General features: G+C 45.0%; 1 protein-coding gene across 1 annotated transcript in view; it reads left to right on the forward strand.

Moving 5' to 3' along the window:
- zmp:0000001082 (integrin alpha-D) overlaps positions 1-18,221 on the forward strand; it is a 52,064-nt gene that overhangs the window by 8,257 nt on the left and 25,586 nt on the right. The window contains exons 5-12 of the mRNA XM_056264232.1: positions 14,006-14,120; positions 14,329-14,459; positions 14,569-14,711; positions 14,948-15,098; positions 15,484-15,619; positions 15,727-15,800; positions 17,446-17,575; positions 17,653-17,795. Coding sequence (XP_056120207.1) covers positions 14,006-14,120; positions 14,329-14,459; positions 14,569-14,711; positions 14,948-15,098; positions 15,484-15,619; positions 15,727-15,800; positions 17,446-17,575; positions 17,653-17,795 — 1,023 coding nt within the window. The remainder of the gene's footprint in view (positions 1-14,005; positions 14,121-14,328; positions 14,460-14,568; positions 14,712-14,947; positions 15,099-15,483; positions 15,620-15,726; positions 15,801-17,445; positions 17,576-17,652; positions 17,796-18,221) is intronic.

Consider the following 18,221-nt stretch of genomic DNA (forward strand, 5'->3'; position numbering starts at 1 on the left):
GGCGCTCCTTGTGGTGATTGTGAAGCACTCCCTATCAGAGTGCTGTGCTCTCGCCTGGCTATTTTCGATGAGGATGGCCAGGATCTTGCAGATGAGAATGAGACTGCTGCGGCGCCTTCTCATTCTTCATCTGAAGGTTCCGAGGCCCCCGTTCATGGTGCAGAAGCCCGCGCTGCGCTTCTTCTGCCCGTGACGAGGGCCCAATGCTCGAGCTTCTGAGGAAGTGGATGTGCTCAGCATCGAGGCGGATGAATGTGAAATAATCTCGCCAGTTCCCGTTCCCGCCTATGCGGAGCTCGTTGAGGTTGTGACACGTGCTGTGGCCAGACTTCACATCAGCTGGCCGCATGAGAGACAGGAAGCGCTTAATAAAAGCAAGCTGGATGAGCACTTCCTGCAGCACCGGTCAAACTCACCGCCGGGGCTTGACATTTTTCCCTGACCTTCATAATGAAATATCTAAATCATGGGAAAAACCCCACTCCTCTCGCGTCTCTAATCTATCTGTGGTAGATTATAGCCATATAGTAGGCGCGAGAGAGTTGGGGTATGGGAAGATGGTTGTTATGATCAGGCACACTGGCCACAACATAAAGTGACCGCAAAGTCAATTGTACTCGTTTGTCTAGGGGGTTTATTAAACAATTGAGTAAATTACAACCAAATGACAAATGAACCAAATGACAAATGAAAAACATACTGCCGAGCAGCCAAACATTAATAGAGGAAACAGAGCCACCACAGGTAGTGGAGGAACGTAACATACCCCCACACCAAAATGGTGACTCCAGTCTCCATAATCATAATATAAATAACAAGACATAATGCCACACACAAATACCCCTCCAATAGAGATGCGTGTGAATTTCAAAACTCAAAAAAAAAATATATATATATATATTATAAACAATACTGTAATTTAAATGACAAAACACAAAGGAAAATTTTAAATTTTTCCCCGATCAAACACAGACAAAATCTTTAGCAACTCCTTTAACACCACTTTGGCAGAAATCCCTCGCAGAGGGATAGCCTCCGGAAACCGAGTAGCTGCACACATCATTGTTATAAGATATTGATATCCACTCGTAAAGCGTACAAGTGGACCAACAATATCAACAATAACATGATCAAATGGCGGGGCCACAACGGGAATGGGATACAAAGGAGCAGGAGGGATTTTCTGGTTGGGTTTACCAACCAGCTGACAGACCTTACAGGTTTTACAGAAACTAACTACATCCCGCTTCAACCTTGGCCAGTAGAAGTGTTGACTAACACGGTTTAGTGTTTTGGCCACCCCCATATGACCAGCTACACAGTCATGAGCTACACTCAAAATTGTATCTCTGCATTCAAGTGGCATCACAATCTGATGAACAGAGTTACCATGGTCTGGAACATTGTAAGGCCTCCACTTCCTCATTAGAACACCGTCCTGAAAGAAAAAACATTGTGGTTCTTCGTCAATGTTAATATCAGATGAGGCAAAGCGGAATAGAGGGACTAGTGACACATCTGCTTTTTGAGCAGCAATCAATTTTGTGCGGGATAAGCATGCGGATTCCGACATAATTTCATTAATTTTCTTATCAGGCCCAGATAGATCAGTGACGGATAATCTCTCTATTGACTCAGGAGATTTTTCAATCTCAAGATTCACAAAGAAAGAATCAGACAGTTCATATTCAACAGGAGAAAAGGAGCGCCCTTCTTTCCCCGACATAGCGCGAGTAATCGCGCATGCAGGAAAAACTTCTGGATTTTTCTCTACACGCTCATGGGCGGCTGCCTTGCCAAGCACAGTAACAACTTGAGGGAGAACTTCCGACCTCCCTCGGTTCCACACATTACTACCTGCCAAATCATTGCCCAAAATAAAGGACACACCAGGAATGGGTAGAGATTCACAAACCCCAACTGCAACAAGGCCGGTGACTACACAAGATTTGAACATGATTTGGTGAAGTGGAACAACAGTAAAGCCCATCTCAAAGCCACGGACTAATACACTGGTGCTATTTTCCGTTATTTCCGACAAAGGCAAAATCCCTTTCAAAATGAATGACTGTGCAGCACCCGTATCACGCAGAATGCGTACAGGAATGGGATTATCATCACCAGACAATGACACAAAACCATCACTAAGGAAAGGTTCATAGCCGGTCTTCACATCACTTCGAATTTCAGGACAGGGCGAAACAAAATGTGGGGACGCTTCAATCAACCCAAAGCCTTTTGCAGCTTGTTTTTTTCTCAGCACTGGACAGTCTGCCACCAAGTGCCCAGGTTTCTTACAATAAAAACAAGCCTGTTCTGGACCACTGGAAGAATGCACCGCAGCATAACTGGGCTTAGGAGATGAACCTACAGGCTTATCTCGGTCTTTGAAGATACGGTGGGTCAAAACAAATTCATCTGCCAAGACAGCAGCTTCAAGCAGAGAACTGACTTTATGTTCATGAAGGTAAGTAGCTACAACATCGGGCAAGCAGTTTTTAAATTCCTCCACAAGAATCAAGGCTCGCAACTTTGCCTGACTGTCCACCTCACTTGACGAACACCATCGATCAAACAAAGCCTCTTTGTCACGAGCAAACTCGATATAAGTCTGATGTTCGGTTTTCTCACATCGGCGAAAACGCTGTCTGTAAGCTTCTGGAACTAGTTGGTAACAACTAAGAATAGCTGCCTTAACCACACCGTAGTCTTTACTTTGCTCAAGTGAAAGTGAAGAATACACTTCTTGTGCTCTACCAGTTAAAACTGACTGAATTAACAAAGTCCATACTTCTTTCAGCCAATTTAAAGTTGACGCAACTTTCTCAAAATGCGGAAAATATTTTTCCACGTCTTTCTCAATGAACGGTGGTACAAGCCTAATGTGTTTGCACACATCAAAAGACCCAGTGTGAATGAGATCAATATTTTCCTGTCTAGCTTTTAAATCTAAGCGTTTCATTTCCAACTCATTCTCGGAGACTTTTAAACGCAACTCTTCTCTCTCATTGTCCAACTCTCTCTCCCGAATAGAAAGCTCTTTCAACCGGATAGAATCTCTCATATCAACGGGAGGCAAAACCCTCTTCTCCACCAAAACTGGTAGCAGAGCAGTTCTAATGCGGTCTTTGAGGCGTTTATCAGAAGCAGACAACTCAATTTCATAATGAGTAGCTAATTCCAAAAGTTGCTCTTTTTTAAGATTATTAAACGCCTCTACAGAAGGGTTTTCAATAAACTCCTGAGCTATAGACATGATTAATATAGCAATCCAAAATAAAACAAAATACTACAGGCTGCTACACAACTACAAAGGAAGAGAAGGGAAAAAAAACAGCAATCAAATCCCCAAAATGACCACAAGACTTTAGCATAACACCACCACGCCACAATACTGACAAGTTGAGGAAAAGTTAGACACACTAATGGGCTAAAAACCCCAAAAATCACTGCAGCCAACAAAAGTCTAAACCCAACCTCTTCCTGTTTAAACACTACTTTATGCAGTGCACTATTAAATCACTAAAGCAACAAACAAAATAAGCGAGTACCAGAAAACTGGGAGATTCACTGCTACACCCCAACCCCTACTTGCCTATCCAACAAAACTAAACTTAGCCTCACTAGTCTTCAGTGGATCCCCTACCCGGTGTACATTAAACGTTAAGCTCGTGAGGACGTAGCAGACCGATTGCGCAGTCTACCACAATCCCCCGAAACGTACCGACTAAGGATACCACCAAAAATAATGAAACTAAAATAATAAAGTGGCAGACTCCGTGTCTGCCCGGTGACTTACTTATTGAGGTGCACGCTCCTCTACCCAGACAAAAGAATATGGTACTCACCAACAAGTCGGTCACAAAACATTACTTCCTACCCGATTCGAAAACGGACGAGCCCCCAAATGTTATGATCAGGCACACTGGCCACAACATAAAGTGACCGCAAAGTCAATTGTACTCGTTTGTCTAGGGGGTTTATTAAACAATTGAGTAAATTACAACCACAGAAATAGGGAAGTTAGCTACTACAGAACAAAAACATTGCAGGAAGATCAAAATAGGCGTGGTGGCCGGTACACAAGTCTCTCCCTCTCCTTCTCTCTCTCTGCACGAAGTGCCTCAGCTTTTAAAGGGTGTCTCTCCGCCCACTCGTTACCTGATCACACCTGCACACAATGACAAATGAAAAACATACTGCCGAGCAGCCAAACATTAATAGAGGAAACAGAGCCACCACAGGTAGTGGAGGAACGTAACAATGGCGCAGATGGAAGAGGCTCTCACTAGTTACCTCTCTCCTGAAGCACATCATCCCTGAAAGCCCCGGTGCTGCCCAGCAAGCCATGCAGAGACACTTCTGCACTGGTGGGCAGGGCTTATATGGCAGCAGGTCGGGCTGGTTCATGTCTGCATGTCCGACCTCTCAAAAGACTTGGATGAGGGCAAGGGACCAACTCCGTAGGACATTGCGGAGTTGGGTAAAGCCACAGATTTGTCTCTCCGGGCTACTAAGAAGACGGCCCGTGCTATTGGCCGATCCATGGCAGCTCTGGTAGCCACGGAGAGACATCTGTGGCTGAACTTATCTGGTATTAAATAAAAAGATTTTCTCCTGGATGCACCACTCTCACTTTCTTGCCTATTCAGTGACGCAGTAAATACTGTTGTTAATAGGTTTCAGGAGGCGAGGAAGTAATCTGTAGCGTTCCAGCAATTTCTCCGTCGACGTCAAAATCCAAGTCAAAGAAGGCTGTACCGAGCGGTTAGCCTCAGCCGTCAACGAGCTCTTTGTACCGTCAGGTACAAAAGGAGAGCGTTGCCTCTAGAGCCCCTCCCTCGGCAGCCTGGCAACAGAGAAAACACTCTTGCTCGAAGTCCTCTGACCAGAAGGGCAACCTGAGGACCCTCCTTCAGGCGAAGAGGGCTTCAGGAAAGATACACTTATAATAAAATTAGGATACAGACTGCAGTTCACTCACAGTCCCCCCAAATTCGCTGGGGTGGTACACTGCAGTGGTTCCAGAGCAGGCTCAGGTAATGGAACAAGAAGTACACTCTCTGGTGGTCCAAGAGGCCATAGAACGTGTTCCTGCTCCAGACAGGGAGTTCGGGTTTTACAGCCAGTACTTTATAGTTTTAAAGAAGGATGGAGGGTTGCGGCCTATTTTAGATCTGAGACACTTGAATCGTTCTCTGAGGATGTTCAGGTTCAAGATGCTCACTATTCCCATCATCGTGAACCAGATCAGGTCCGAGGACTGGTTTGTCACGATAGATCTAAAAGACGCATACTTCCACGTCTCCATCCTTCCATGTCACAGGAGGTTTCTGAGGTTCGCTTTCGGGGGCGAAGCGTACCAATATCGGGTTATTCCGTTCGGCCTAGCTCTCTCTCCTCGCACATTCACCAAGTGCATGGATGCAGCTCTGGCCCCACTGAGGCTCCAGGGCATCCGCGTGCTAAATTATATCAACGACTGGCTCAGTCTCGAGAGATGGCAGTTCGGCATCGAGGTGTCGTCCTTGGTCATATTCAGAGCTTGGGGTTGAGACTCAACATTTCAACATTTCAACAGCCCTGGTCATTTTTAGGCTTGATTACTGCAATGCTCTTCTGGCTGGACTTCCATCATGTGCAACTAAACCTCTACAAATGATCCAGAATGCTGCAGCTCGTCTCGTCTTCAACGAACCCAAAAGGGCCCACGTCACTCCTCTGTTCATCTCTCTGCACTGGCTACCACTCGCTGCTCGCATCAAGTTCAAGGTGTTGACACTTGGTTACAGATTGACCACAGGTTCAGCTCCCTCCTACTTCCACTCACTACTACAAGTCTACATCCCTACCAGAAGCCTACGATCAGTCAATGAGCGACGGTTCGTGGTACCATCACAGCGGGGCACAAAATCACTCTCCAGAACATTCTCATTCACGGTTCCATGCTGGTGGAATGATCTCCCCACCCTCATCCGGAATGCAGAATCCCTGACAGCATTCAAAAGACAACGAAAAATCATCTCTTCCGGGAGCACTTAATATAAAATAAAAAGCGCAGCCGACCCCCTGGAGGTAAGGAAGGGACCATCCTGGTGGTGGTGATGGGGAGGATGGAGGGGAAGGTACCGTCTTGGTGGTGGTTGGGGAGGATGGAGGTGAATGGCAGCGTCAGCATCTGCGAACTCAGACAAGTGTAAGTACCAATCTTATATACTGTGACTGTTAACACCTGATTGGATAGGGATGAGGTAATACATGGCGCGCTGATTGAGTCTTCCTGACAGAACTTAAGCTAAAGCTTCCATTTCTACCAGAAAGACTCGGGAGATAAATTGAATGGCTATATACATTTATTGACAGCTCAGCAAGCATAAATTTATGAGTTCTTTGGCGTAGGCCCCGTCCTTAGCGAGCAAAGCGAGGTTAGCCGAATCTGCATGTCCCGCCTGAGATGAAGGCGGGGGCGCAGCGGACCCCCAAAGAGAAGTGGAAGAATAATTCCACAAGGACGGAGCCCACCCCCAAAGAACTGTAAATAAATATACCCACCAGTCGTGGGTCCTGCGGTTCCTGAAACGAGAAAGGAGAATACAGATAAGATGAACAATATTTATTTACAAAATTATTTATTTATATATTTATATAGAACCGGGCCCAATGGACCGTCATGCTAGACCACATAACACGAGGTCAGCTTGACCACAGGCCATGATAGACCACATAACACGAGGTCAGCTTGACCACAGGCCATGATAGACCGCATAAACACAAGGTCAGCCTGACCACAGCCATGATAGGCCACATAAACACAAGGTCAGCTTAACCACAGGCCATGATAGACCACATAACACGAGGTCAGCTTGACCACAGGCCATGATAGACCGCATAAACACAAGGTCAGCCTGACCACAGCCATGATAGGCCACATAAACACAAGGTCAGCTTGACCACAGGCCATGATAGACCACATAAACGTGAGGTCAGCTTGACCGCAGGCCATGATAGACCACATAAACACAAGGTCAGCTTGACCACAGGCCATGATGGACCACATAAACACAAGGTCAGCTTGACCACAGGCCATGATAGACCACATAAACACAAGGTCAGCTTGACCACGGCCACGATGGACCACATAAACACGAGGTCAGCTTGACCGCAGGCCACGATGGACCACATAAACACAAGGTCAGCTTGACCACAGGCCGTGATAGACCACATAAACACAAGGTCAGCTTGACCACAGGCCACGATGGACCACATAAACACAAGGTCAGCTTGACCACAGGCCGTGATAGACCTCATAAACACGAGGTCAGCTTGACCGCAGGCCCTGATAGCCACATATAGAAAAAGGCCATGGTAGGCCATACGGCCATGAGAGACCACAGAGACGAGACCGCTTAGGAGCCACACCGGCCGCTAATGCCACATGAAGACAAACCTATAATACAGAGCTGCTAAGCCACATAGAAGGTCGCGATGGACCACGGACCACGGATGGCCACGTGTGGGACAGGCTTCAATATGCCACACATAACGAGCTAATCATAGACACGGCCATAGAGCCACATAAAACCAAGACCCCTAGAGGTCACTAGGCCACGATGGACCTTGGAGGACAAGGCCACGGTAGGCCACACGGCCATGGGAGACCACAGAGACGAGACCGCTTAGGAGCCACACCGGCCGCTAATGCCACATGAAGACAACCCTATAAGACACAGCTGCTAAGCCACACAGAAGGTCGCGATGGACCACGGACCACGGATGGCCACATGTAGGACAGGCTTCAATATGCCACACATAACGAGCTAATCATAGACACGGCCATAGAGCCACATAAAACCAAGACCCCTAGAGGTCACGAGGCCACGATGGACCTTAGAGGACAAGGCCACGATAGGCCACACGGCCATGGGAGACCACAGAGACGAGACCGCTTAGGAGCCACACCGGCCGCTAATGCCACATGAAGACAAACCTATAAGACACAGCTGCTAAGCCACACAGAAGGTCGCAATGGACCACAGACCACGGATGGCCACATGTAGGACAGGCTTCAATATGCCACACATAACGAGCTAATCATAGACACGGCCATAAAGCCACATAAAACCAAGACCCCTAGAGGTCACGAGGCCAGGATGGACCTTAGTGGACAAGGCCACGATAGGCCACACGGCCATGGGAGACCACAGAGACGAGCCACACCGACCGCTAATGCCACATGAAAGACAATATTCACGAAACAAGGCCACTAGACCAGACGGACCAGGCCGCGATGGACCGTAAGAACAAAGCTATGATAGCCTGCACGGACCACGGCTAAACTAGTGGCCGAGGAGGATCACGTGAAGACAGAAGACGAGCGGAGACACCGCGGGACAAAACACAAACACAGAGACGAGTACAGAGGGGCTTTATCAGATAGTGCAATTTGAACTGCGCTCAAGTGGATAACGTAGTACCACCACCACCAGTAGTTGCGAGAGGATTTACCTGGATTAATGGAGAGCTTGCTGGGCTTCAATGATAATTTTTGAATCAGTTCTTATGTAGGATTCAAAAGCTGAGGAAGACCATCTTCCCATTATTTTGATAGCTGATGTAGACACTCCTCGTTCGGCTGCTGTGGTGGCTGCCCCAATCCGGAACGAATGACCGGTATAAAGGGAGGGGGGTAAACAGCAGCTTTTGAGGGCAGAAACTGATGAGTCCTGAACTGGCTTAGAGAGAAGTGCTACTTTAGTTAGGATAAATGGAGGGGAATTTAAAGAAACTAATCATAGATGAGAAGGGACAGAATTTATAACTAATTAATAAATAGATAAGTGAAACAGAGCCTTGAGAGTCATTCTTAGAGTTCTTAAGAAAGGGAGTAAAGAAATTAGGTGAGAAACGCAAACAGAAAAGACCATGGGGAAATCGGAGTATTTAGCTCATGGAGTGAATCCCCTGGATGCATGAGCCATGACGCTGTAACAGACAGCTACAATCTGAATACCAATAGAAAAGAGACCATTGCGGACAGGAAGTAATAGAGGGAAGTTAGATGGATTTTGCTTTTCTAACTTACTTAGTGTGAAATGTTGCCGTATAAGCATAACCAACATCTTCAAGGTTACAACACTCGAAGTTCAAGCAATGGGAGAAATTCATTTAAGAATTGCTTTTTAAAGACTACAACAGCGCTGAGAGGAGCTAACGAAATTCCTCCTGGGTTAGTGCATCACAACCTAAATTTACATGAATCCTGCCCACGGGACATGATTTAAAGAAAATCGAGACAGAATAAGCTAATTAGTGACTAGAGATAGCTACATAATTCATCAACGACCATCCGGAATGTTGTCTATATGTTGACACTTCTTGAGTCTCTCCATCTTGAATGATCCTGGTTGAACAAAGCGAAAAAGTTTAAAATTGTTGGTGAGAGGTAATCGAGGCTGCAAAACGAGCTGTTGAAACTCCGACCCCTGTGCCGGGAATAGCAGCCCTGCCACATCCAAAGGGATAGACAAAACGATATGCTTAATCACCTTCGAATGACCATTCCAACATGCTATTCAAAATGATCTGTGGGGCATTCCGAGCCAAACCCCGCATACACACCGGAGACCCACCACATATCCTGCGAAAAGGGGCACAATTATACACATTTTTATCTTTGTGATACAATGAGATTGGCAGGCGTTTATCGGAGGTTTACTACAGGTCTTGGCTATGCCTTAAGTAGCAAACAAAGAGAAGGTATGGTGAACAGACTTGGATAATTAGTATTAAAATACTTGCGTGAATTTGAATGCCTGCGAGCAAACTATGAATGGAAGAAATATTAAATTACGATTTCGTAATTGTAGACGAGGAAGAAACAATCGGCCGTGATCAGGATGTGAAAACAGGAATCTGAAAAGAAAAGCAAAACATTACTAATTTAACATAAACTGTTAGAGGAGGGCCGGGTGATGGATCCGGGTTGCTGAACGGCAAAAGCCGTCTGAAAGCCTGTAACAAAGAATGAAAGCGCGTAGCTATGGCTTTGCATTGGCAGGAATAAGCACAACCTTAATTATGAAATTGAAGACGACTGATAGCCGAATTAACGTCTCAGGAATGGCAAGATCGCCTAACAATAAGATCTGCCTTGATGACAACCATGCTTTGTTAGCACAACAATATAATATATTTTGCGACCACGCCAAATCCCTAAGGATGCCAACAACCGCTATAGGATGATTTTGTGAAGAGCGGACGAAACGAACCTTGAGTAAGCTTAAAAGATTCATCTAGCCTTTACTGATCTAGATATCCGAATCTGAGATTGGACATGCACCCTTGTCAAGTGTGTTTTTTTTTTGTTTTTTTTTTTTTATTCTTAAACCGACGAAATCTGACTTCTTACTACGTTACTTACCTGAAGTAAGGTGACGGCAACCTGTCAAGCAGCTACTATCATTACCTAAATGATACTTGATCTGTTGTCTTTTGAGCGTAGAATCCTTTTCTCGGATTTACATTTACATTTATTCATTTAGCTGACGCTTTTATCCAAAGCGACTTACAATTGCTATATATGTCAGAGGTCACATGCCTCTGGAGCAACTAGGGGTTAAGTGTCTTGCTCAGGGACACATTGGTGTCTCACAGTGGATTCGAACCCGGGTCTCTCACACCAAAGGCATGTGTCTTATCCACTGCGCCATCACCACTATATGGTGATGGCGCAGATGCGGAGCATATGCCTGACGTGGCTCCCGAGTTGCTCTTTGCAGAAATAGCCCCATTCATCGCTGGCCACAACAACAGTTGAGACTCTTGAATAGAAAGATACATGAACATGTAAATCATACAGTTGAGCAAAGACAATGCCACTCGAGTCTCCTTCACTGATTAGTTCTGTTGATTGGTTTGACTTGATAAAACTAATATGACTGTTAGTTCTACTGAGTTAACGGTTTTTGCAAAGGATGAGTGGCCTTTGACAGGAGCATCCTTAGTCTGCATTTTTCTGTACGTTAATGTGGAAATACCCATCACATAAAATATTTCTATCACGCATATCAGTGGATTAAGTAGTCACTGGGAAAGGTTGAATATTACACCGATTGTACACATTTCCAATATTGTAGATCTAATTTTCGTTAAGGGACTTATAATATGAATTTAAAGTAGGCCTAAATATGTTGAAAATAGTTGTTTATGAAATTACAACACTTATGTAAATACGTAATTAACTTGCCATTGTAGAGATATCCACTACAGTATACATAACAGCCAAATGAACAACTTGCTCTCCTTAACTCAGGTTTATTTATATATTTATTTTTAAATCAGTTACTCAGTTGTTAGTGGGTATTTGCAAACTGCCCACAAGAGCGTAGTATCGACAACGCTGATATATATATATATATATATATATATATATATATATATATATATATATTGCACAGTTTACAGGAACGTTCATCTCCATTGTAAAAATAATACATTGTGCAGTTTCCAACATTGCGGGTGTTTTGACAACGCTGATATTATTAGATCACTGTACTGTGGCGGTGACGCGAAACTTGCTTACACTTGCTATGAACATTTCCCCTTTAAGGCGAGCTAACCGGCCCCATTGCAGTCTGCAGATCAGTAACGTTAGTAATTATGAACACGTACGCCACGTCACCGTGGACACCAATTTGAACTCTGCCGCTGGTGTAGGAAGCAACGGAGAAATACTTACCTGGATGAAGTTTAATCGTGATAGAGGGGACATATTAACAGTGGCTGGTGGAAGCGCCTACCAAACTTGAAAAACCGACTTGAAAGCCTTGGAAGTGGAGCTTGAACTTGAACCAGCGAGAGAAGATCGCCTCTCGTGATTTGCAGAGTTGTTGATTCATGTCGGTGGATCGGTGATCTGCGGGATAATGCACCCGTGCAGACAGCGAGGTTCTTTTGCTGGACAAGTTGTTGAGACTGACATAGTTCTCTTCCTGCCGGATTATCCTGACTGAGCTGACGCTGTTGAGGCGTTTGATGACGTGAAAATGGAAACTGATTGGTTACCCAGGGTGTTTTAGGCCTAGAGAGCAGAACTTCTCATGAGAGGCCTTGGCTGATCAAAAAACTCTCCGAAGACCACTGTGCCTACGGGGAGATGCGGGACTGAACGCGGGAACCTCGACGTGTAGCAGGAGATACGGCGGGACATATCCATCGTCGGAACTCAATAATAGAACAATATGCGTGTCCTGAAACATGTTGGCTGGCGACTGAACGAGAGCATGAATGGCAGCGTCAGCATCTGCGAACTCAGACAAGTGTAAGTACCAATCTTATATACTGTGACTGTTAACACCTGATTGGATAGGGATGAGGTAATACATGGCGCGCTGATTGAGTCTTCCTGACAGAACTTAAGCTAAAGCTTCCATTTTCTGTCCCAAGGTCCAGTGTTGGGAGCGTCATGTTGCCGGAAAACTGCTTCGACAGACACCTCCCTGGGAATGGAGACTCCATCTAGAGGTGGTGAAGTCGATATGGGAGAGATTCAGCCCAACGGAAGTGGACCTGTTTGCGTCTCGAAAGATGTCCCACTGTCCACTGTGGTTTTCCGTCACACATCCAGCCCCACTGGGGTTGGATGCCATGGTACAGCTGTGGCCAAGGCTGCGCTTGTATGCATTTCCCCCGATCGCTCCGCTCACGGGAGTTCTGGAGAGGATCCATCGAGATGGAGTCAGTCTACTTCTAGTAGCCCCATTCTGGCCGGCCCAATTATGGTTCTCAGACATAATAGCACTCCTGAAGGTCTCAAGCGGTCTCACCCTCGCCTGGAGATGTGGAAGCTGTGGGTTTGGCCCCTGAGGGGGTTCAGTACCTAGATGCTGGCTTCTCAGCCGGAGTGGTCGAGACCATACTTAGTTCCAGAGCTCCTTCCACTTGGAGATTGTATGGCCTAAAGTTGAATGTGTTTTCCACTTGGTGTAGAGAGCATGAGTTAGACCCAGTTAACTGCCCGGTGGATTCAGTTCTGGAGTTCCTTCAAGATTGTTACTCTGCAGGTCTCAGGTGTACGTGTCTGCCATTGCAGCTTTCCATGCACCACTAAGTGATGGGCCTCTGGGGAGGCACCAGCTGGTCATACGTTTTCTCCGTGGTACATGGAGGATGAGACCGACGACCAGGACCAGAGTGCCAACCTGGGACCTGCCGGTGGTTCTTGAAGGGTTATCCCTGGCCCCCTTCGAACCACTTCAGTTGGCATCAGCTGAAGACCTGACGCTTAAGATGGCTTACGATTCCAATCAGGATTGGAATAGTTTCATTCATACTTCAGAGACGTACGCTTAGGGAGAGTCCCCAAAGAGTTGTTTCTAACGACGCACCATCTGGTTCCTTTCTCAGGGAACAAGGGTTACAGACGTAACCCAAAACGTTTTCTAGGCAATTCCAATGAACTGAGACTTAAGTTATTATGCTTCAAAAAGATCATGACTGAATAAACACTTCAACTTCAGTCTGCTCCTCACACAAACATCACATGACTTAAAATTGTACTTTTATGGTGCCATTTCTTTTCTTTTGTTTTTTAAGGTTTGAAAGTCACACAAGTTTAAAACAGCATGAGGGTGTCATGGTCATGTTTAGTTTCTCTTTCTTGTTTAGTTTCTGTTCATAGGTTTTATTGTCTTTATTTTTCGAGTTATTCATTAGTTGTCATGGTTTTTAATTACTTCTCACCTGTTCCCTTTTCTTTGATTGTCATCCTTCATGTACATATGCCAGTGGCGAGCGGGGGTTAGTAAATTTGCCTATGGGGAAAATAAAATACAATGGAAAGGGTTAGGGTTAGGTTAGTATTTTTGGGCAAGTAATTCTTTTAATTGTTAATTGCATTTGGTTAAAAAAATGGGAACTGTTTAAAAAAAAAAAGTTTATAGAAACTATTAAAGAATTTGTGTGATTTGATCCTCCTGATATTTTAGATATTGTGTCTCTTTCTCAGAGCTGCAGTCCCTATCTTCCTCATGAGTGTGACGGAAACTCGTATCTGAATGGCGTCTGCTACCAGTTCAACAGCAGATTACAGGCCGTCTCAAACTTTACCGCCGCTTACCAAGGTCTGACGAGTCTGACACAGAAACCAGCGGATAACGACACTTCTAGCACTGAATGCAGTTTAACTATTTCAGTCTTTAATACTGTAAACCATGTGTTGGGTTCTTACTAACATTCCAGTTGGTGTGATGATTATTGACAACTCAATTAAAGACAGGATTAAAGACATTATGTAAATACTTGTTTCCATATCTTGTGGTATTTCTGCAGAATGCACGAAGAGAGAAGTCAATCTGGTGTTTCTCTTTGACGGATCCAGCAGTATGAAACCAGACGAGTTTAAATTGAACAAGGAATTCATTAAACATGTTATGAGCAAGCTTTCAAACTCATCCATAAAGGTAAATCAATCCACCACTATTAATGTGGAAATATTGAGATGTAATCGTCTATAGTTTGCTAATGATGTTAACGGCACGTGTGCTTGTTGTTTGTCCTTCTGTGTGTCAGTTTGCTGCCGTCCAGTTTTCAACTACATTCACAACTGTGTTTGACTTCAACGACTATCAGGACGGCTCCGCTGAACACAAACTCATGCAAGAGAAACGCATAAAAACTCTCACAAACACACACGGAGCAATCAACTATGTTTTGTGAGTGAAACCTTCATATGTTTATGAATGTTCACTGAATGTACACTTTAAAAGAAACAGTCTTGAAATGCACATAATTAAAAATCAAAGATGGCTCTTTTTTGTTAAACACACTGGAGTTGGACTTTTGTCATTGCATAAATTAGAAGTTAAAAACGCATTGTAGAAAGAAAAGAGGCAGGTTGAGACTGATCAAATGTTTATATGTCATTATTTATGATTTATTACATCACCAGAGAGAATCTCCTGAATAACGTGTCGTCTGGAGCCGATCTCAGCGCTCAGAAAGCCCTGGTGATCATCACAGATGGAGACCCTAGTGATAATGATGAGGAAAGTGTCCTCAACAGATGCAATGAGCAAAATATCCTCCGCTTCATCATTGGGGTGAGTATCCTTAAAGCTTAAGCTGGTCATTTAGTTTGTGGTGTGTCAGTTTCATGTTCAGAGTCACTGGTAGTTTGATTCTTAGGGTTGAAACACTGTGACTCTGTGGTTTGTTTGAGCTGCCTGACATGCCAACTTGTCAAACAAACACGTGAGTTTGGGGCGGGAATATCTGATTGACTGACCAATGGCAAACTTGGAGAGTGTTCAAAAAACCTGTCTGGAAACAGTCATTATTTGTGTAATTTGGTGTCTCTAGTTATGCAGAAATGACACACTTCAGCTTTCAATAAATAAATTATGTTTTACATATTGGGCTGATTCAATTCATAGTTATTCAAAGTGTTTTTGCACAGACAGACTTAATGACATTTGTGTTTGCCAGGTGGGACATGTTAGCTTAAAAACACTCAGGGAGCTGGCTTCAGAACCAAGGATAAACAACACCTTCTACATTCAAGACTACAGTGGACTCAAAGGACTTCTTGACAATCTGCAAATAAAGATCTACAACATTGAAGGTAAAATGCAAGCGTAAAGAAAATGGACACACTGTATAAAGTTTTAAATAAAAGCAGCTAATGAAGAATCCACTGATGATTTAAGAGTTTTCCTTCTGTGGTTTCAGGGTCAAAGGACGCACACAGCAAAGACAGACAGAAAGAGTTATCGCAGAGTGGATTCAGTGTCCTCTTCCACAAGGTCAGAAATATGTCATATAAGTTAAATAAAATACTATTTCTTATAAGGAATAGTTCATGTTATGGTATAAAAGTAGTTTATAGAATCTCATAAAATGCTGCTGATTGGTGCATTGTGGGAATGTGTAGGTCATGAATGTATCAAGTGCCCTGGAACAATTACGACTCTGTGACGGCTGTAGAAATGGGTGATGCACTATAGCGAGCTGATTGAGAAATTTACAACACATTAATCAATGCTGGGTTTCCCAGTTGATGTAAACTGATCTGCTGCATTTGCTGCTAAAGATATAAAACAAAAACTCTGGACATCTTTCAAAGACTCAATGCCACTAACCACATAAATGTTGCAAATATAAACCTGCGCACACAAACTCCTGGAAATTGCATAAAGCAGGCAATCAGATCAGAAGAGCAGCTTTTAAGAATCTCTGGTGATTATTGTCTGTAATGAGTCAATATGCCGAGACTGAAGAGGAGACTGAAGCTGAGACTGAAGCTGAGACTGAAGCTGAGACTGAAGCCGAGACTGAAGCCGAGACTGAAGCCGAGACTGAAGCCGAGACTGAAGCCGAGACTGAAGCGCGAGACTGAAGCGGAGACTGAAGCTGAGACTGAAGCCGAGACTGAAGCTGAGACTGAAGCTGAGACTGAAGCGGAGACTGAAGCTGAGACTGAAGCCGAGACTGAAGCTGAGACTGAAGCTGAGACTGAAGCTGAGACTGAAGCCGAGACTGAAGCTGAGACTGAAGCCGAGACTGAAGCTGAGACTGAAGCTGAGACTGAAGCTGAGACTGAAGCCGAGACTGAAGCCGAGACTGAAGCTGAGACTGAAGCTGAGACTGAAGCTGAGACTGAAGCCGAGACTGAAGCCGAGACTGAAGCTGAGACTGAAGCTGAGACTGAAGCTGAGACTGAAGCTGAGACTGAAGCTGAGACTGAAGCTGAGACTGAAGCTGAGACTGAAGCTGAGACTGAAGCTGAGACTGAAGCGGAGACTGAAGCCGAGACTGAAGCCGAGACTGAAGCCGAGACTGAAGCCGAGACTGAAGCTGAGACTGAAGCGGAGACTGAAGCTGAGACTGAAGCTGAGACTGAAGCCGAGACTGAAGCTGAGACTGAAGCTGAGACTGAAGCGGAGACTGAAGCTGAGACTGAAGCTGAGACTGAAGCTGAGACTGAAGCTGAGACTGAAGCTGAGACTGAAGCCGAGACTGAAGCTGAGACTGAAGCTGAGACTGAAGCTGAGACTGAAGCTGAGACTGAAGCTGAGACTGAAGCGGAGACTGAAGCCGAGACTGAAGCTGAGACTGAAGCTGAGACTGAAGCTGAGACTGAAGCTGAGACTGAAGCTGAGACTGAAGCGGAGACTGAAGCTGAGACTGAAGCGCGAGACTGAAGCGGAGACTGAAGCTGAGACTGAAGCCGAGACTGAAGCCGAGACTGAAGCCGAGACTGAAGCCGAGACTGAAGCCGAGACTGAAGCCGAGACTGAAGCCGAGACTGAAGCGAAGCCGAGACTGAAGCTGAGACTGAAGCTGAGACTGAAGCCGAGACTGAAGCCGAGACTGAAGCTGAGACTGAAGCCGAGACTGAAGCTGAGACTGAAGCCGAGACTGAAGCTGAGACTGCTGCGTTTGTTTCAGGACTCTGCGATTGTGGGTTCAGTTGGATCTAATGACTGGCGTGGATCTCTGTATGAAGTGACTGGATCAGGATCTGGATTTAAAGAGACTGAGATTAAGGATCCATCTGTCAGTAAAGACTCGTACATGGGTATGTTGAAGCTGTTGGTCCGTCCTAGTCTGGTGTGAAGTGTCTGTGCATGTTTTAATGATGCTGATGATGTTCAGGTTACTCTGCTGTTCTGGGAATGAGAGGCGGCATCTCTCTTCTGTTCTCTGGGGCTCCGCGGGCCGAACACAAGGGTCTGGTGACCCTCTTCACCAAGAATGAAAGCACATGGACAGTGACGAGGAACATCACCGGAGAACAAGTTAGTGAAGAAGAACCCTCTGACACGATATTAACACTCTCCATCAGCAAGAGCAGGGCTTTACAAATCCTACGGAAGAAGCAACCACACTTAGAAACACTCTTACAAAACCATTAAAACCATCTCAAAAACCTCACCGGCCATCTACCAACCACTTATTACCTTTCTAGCAACACCCTAGTAATCACCCCCTAGCAACTGCAAAGCAACCACATATAAACATCCTTACAAAGCTCTAGGACCTCCCTAAAAACACTTATAAACATCCTACAAGTTACCCAGAACATCCAAGCAATCACCTAGCAAAACTCTAGCAGCTAGTTAGCAACCACTTAGCAATGCCCTAGCTACCACTTACTGTAGAAGCTGTAATATTTTAATTATAGTAAAGTTAACAGAATTAAAGTAATACATATAGGATATTTT

This window comes from Rhinichthys klamathensis, unplaced genomic scaffold (genome assembly GCF_029890125.1).
Source record: "Rhinichthys klamathensis goyatoka isolate OS25496 unplaced genomic scaffold, OSU_Roscu_1.1 h1tg000219l_1, whole genome shotgun sequence".
In the NCBI taxonomy this organism is placed as follows: Eukaryota; Metazoa; Chordata; class Actinopteri; order Cypriniformes; family Leuciscidae; genus Rhinichthys; species Rhinichthys klamathensis.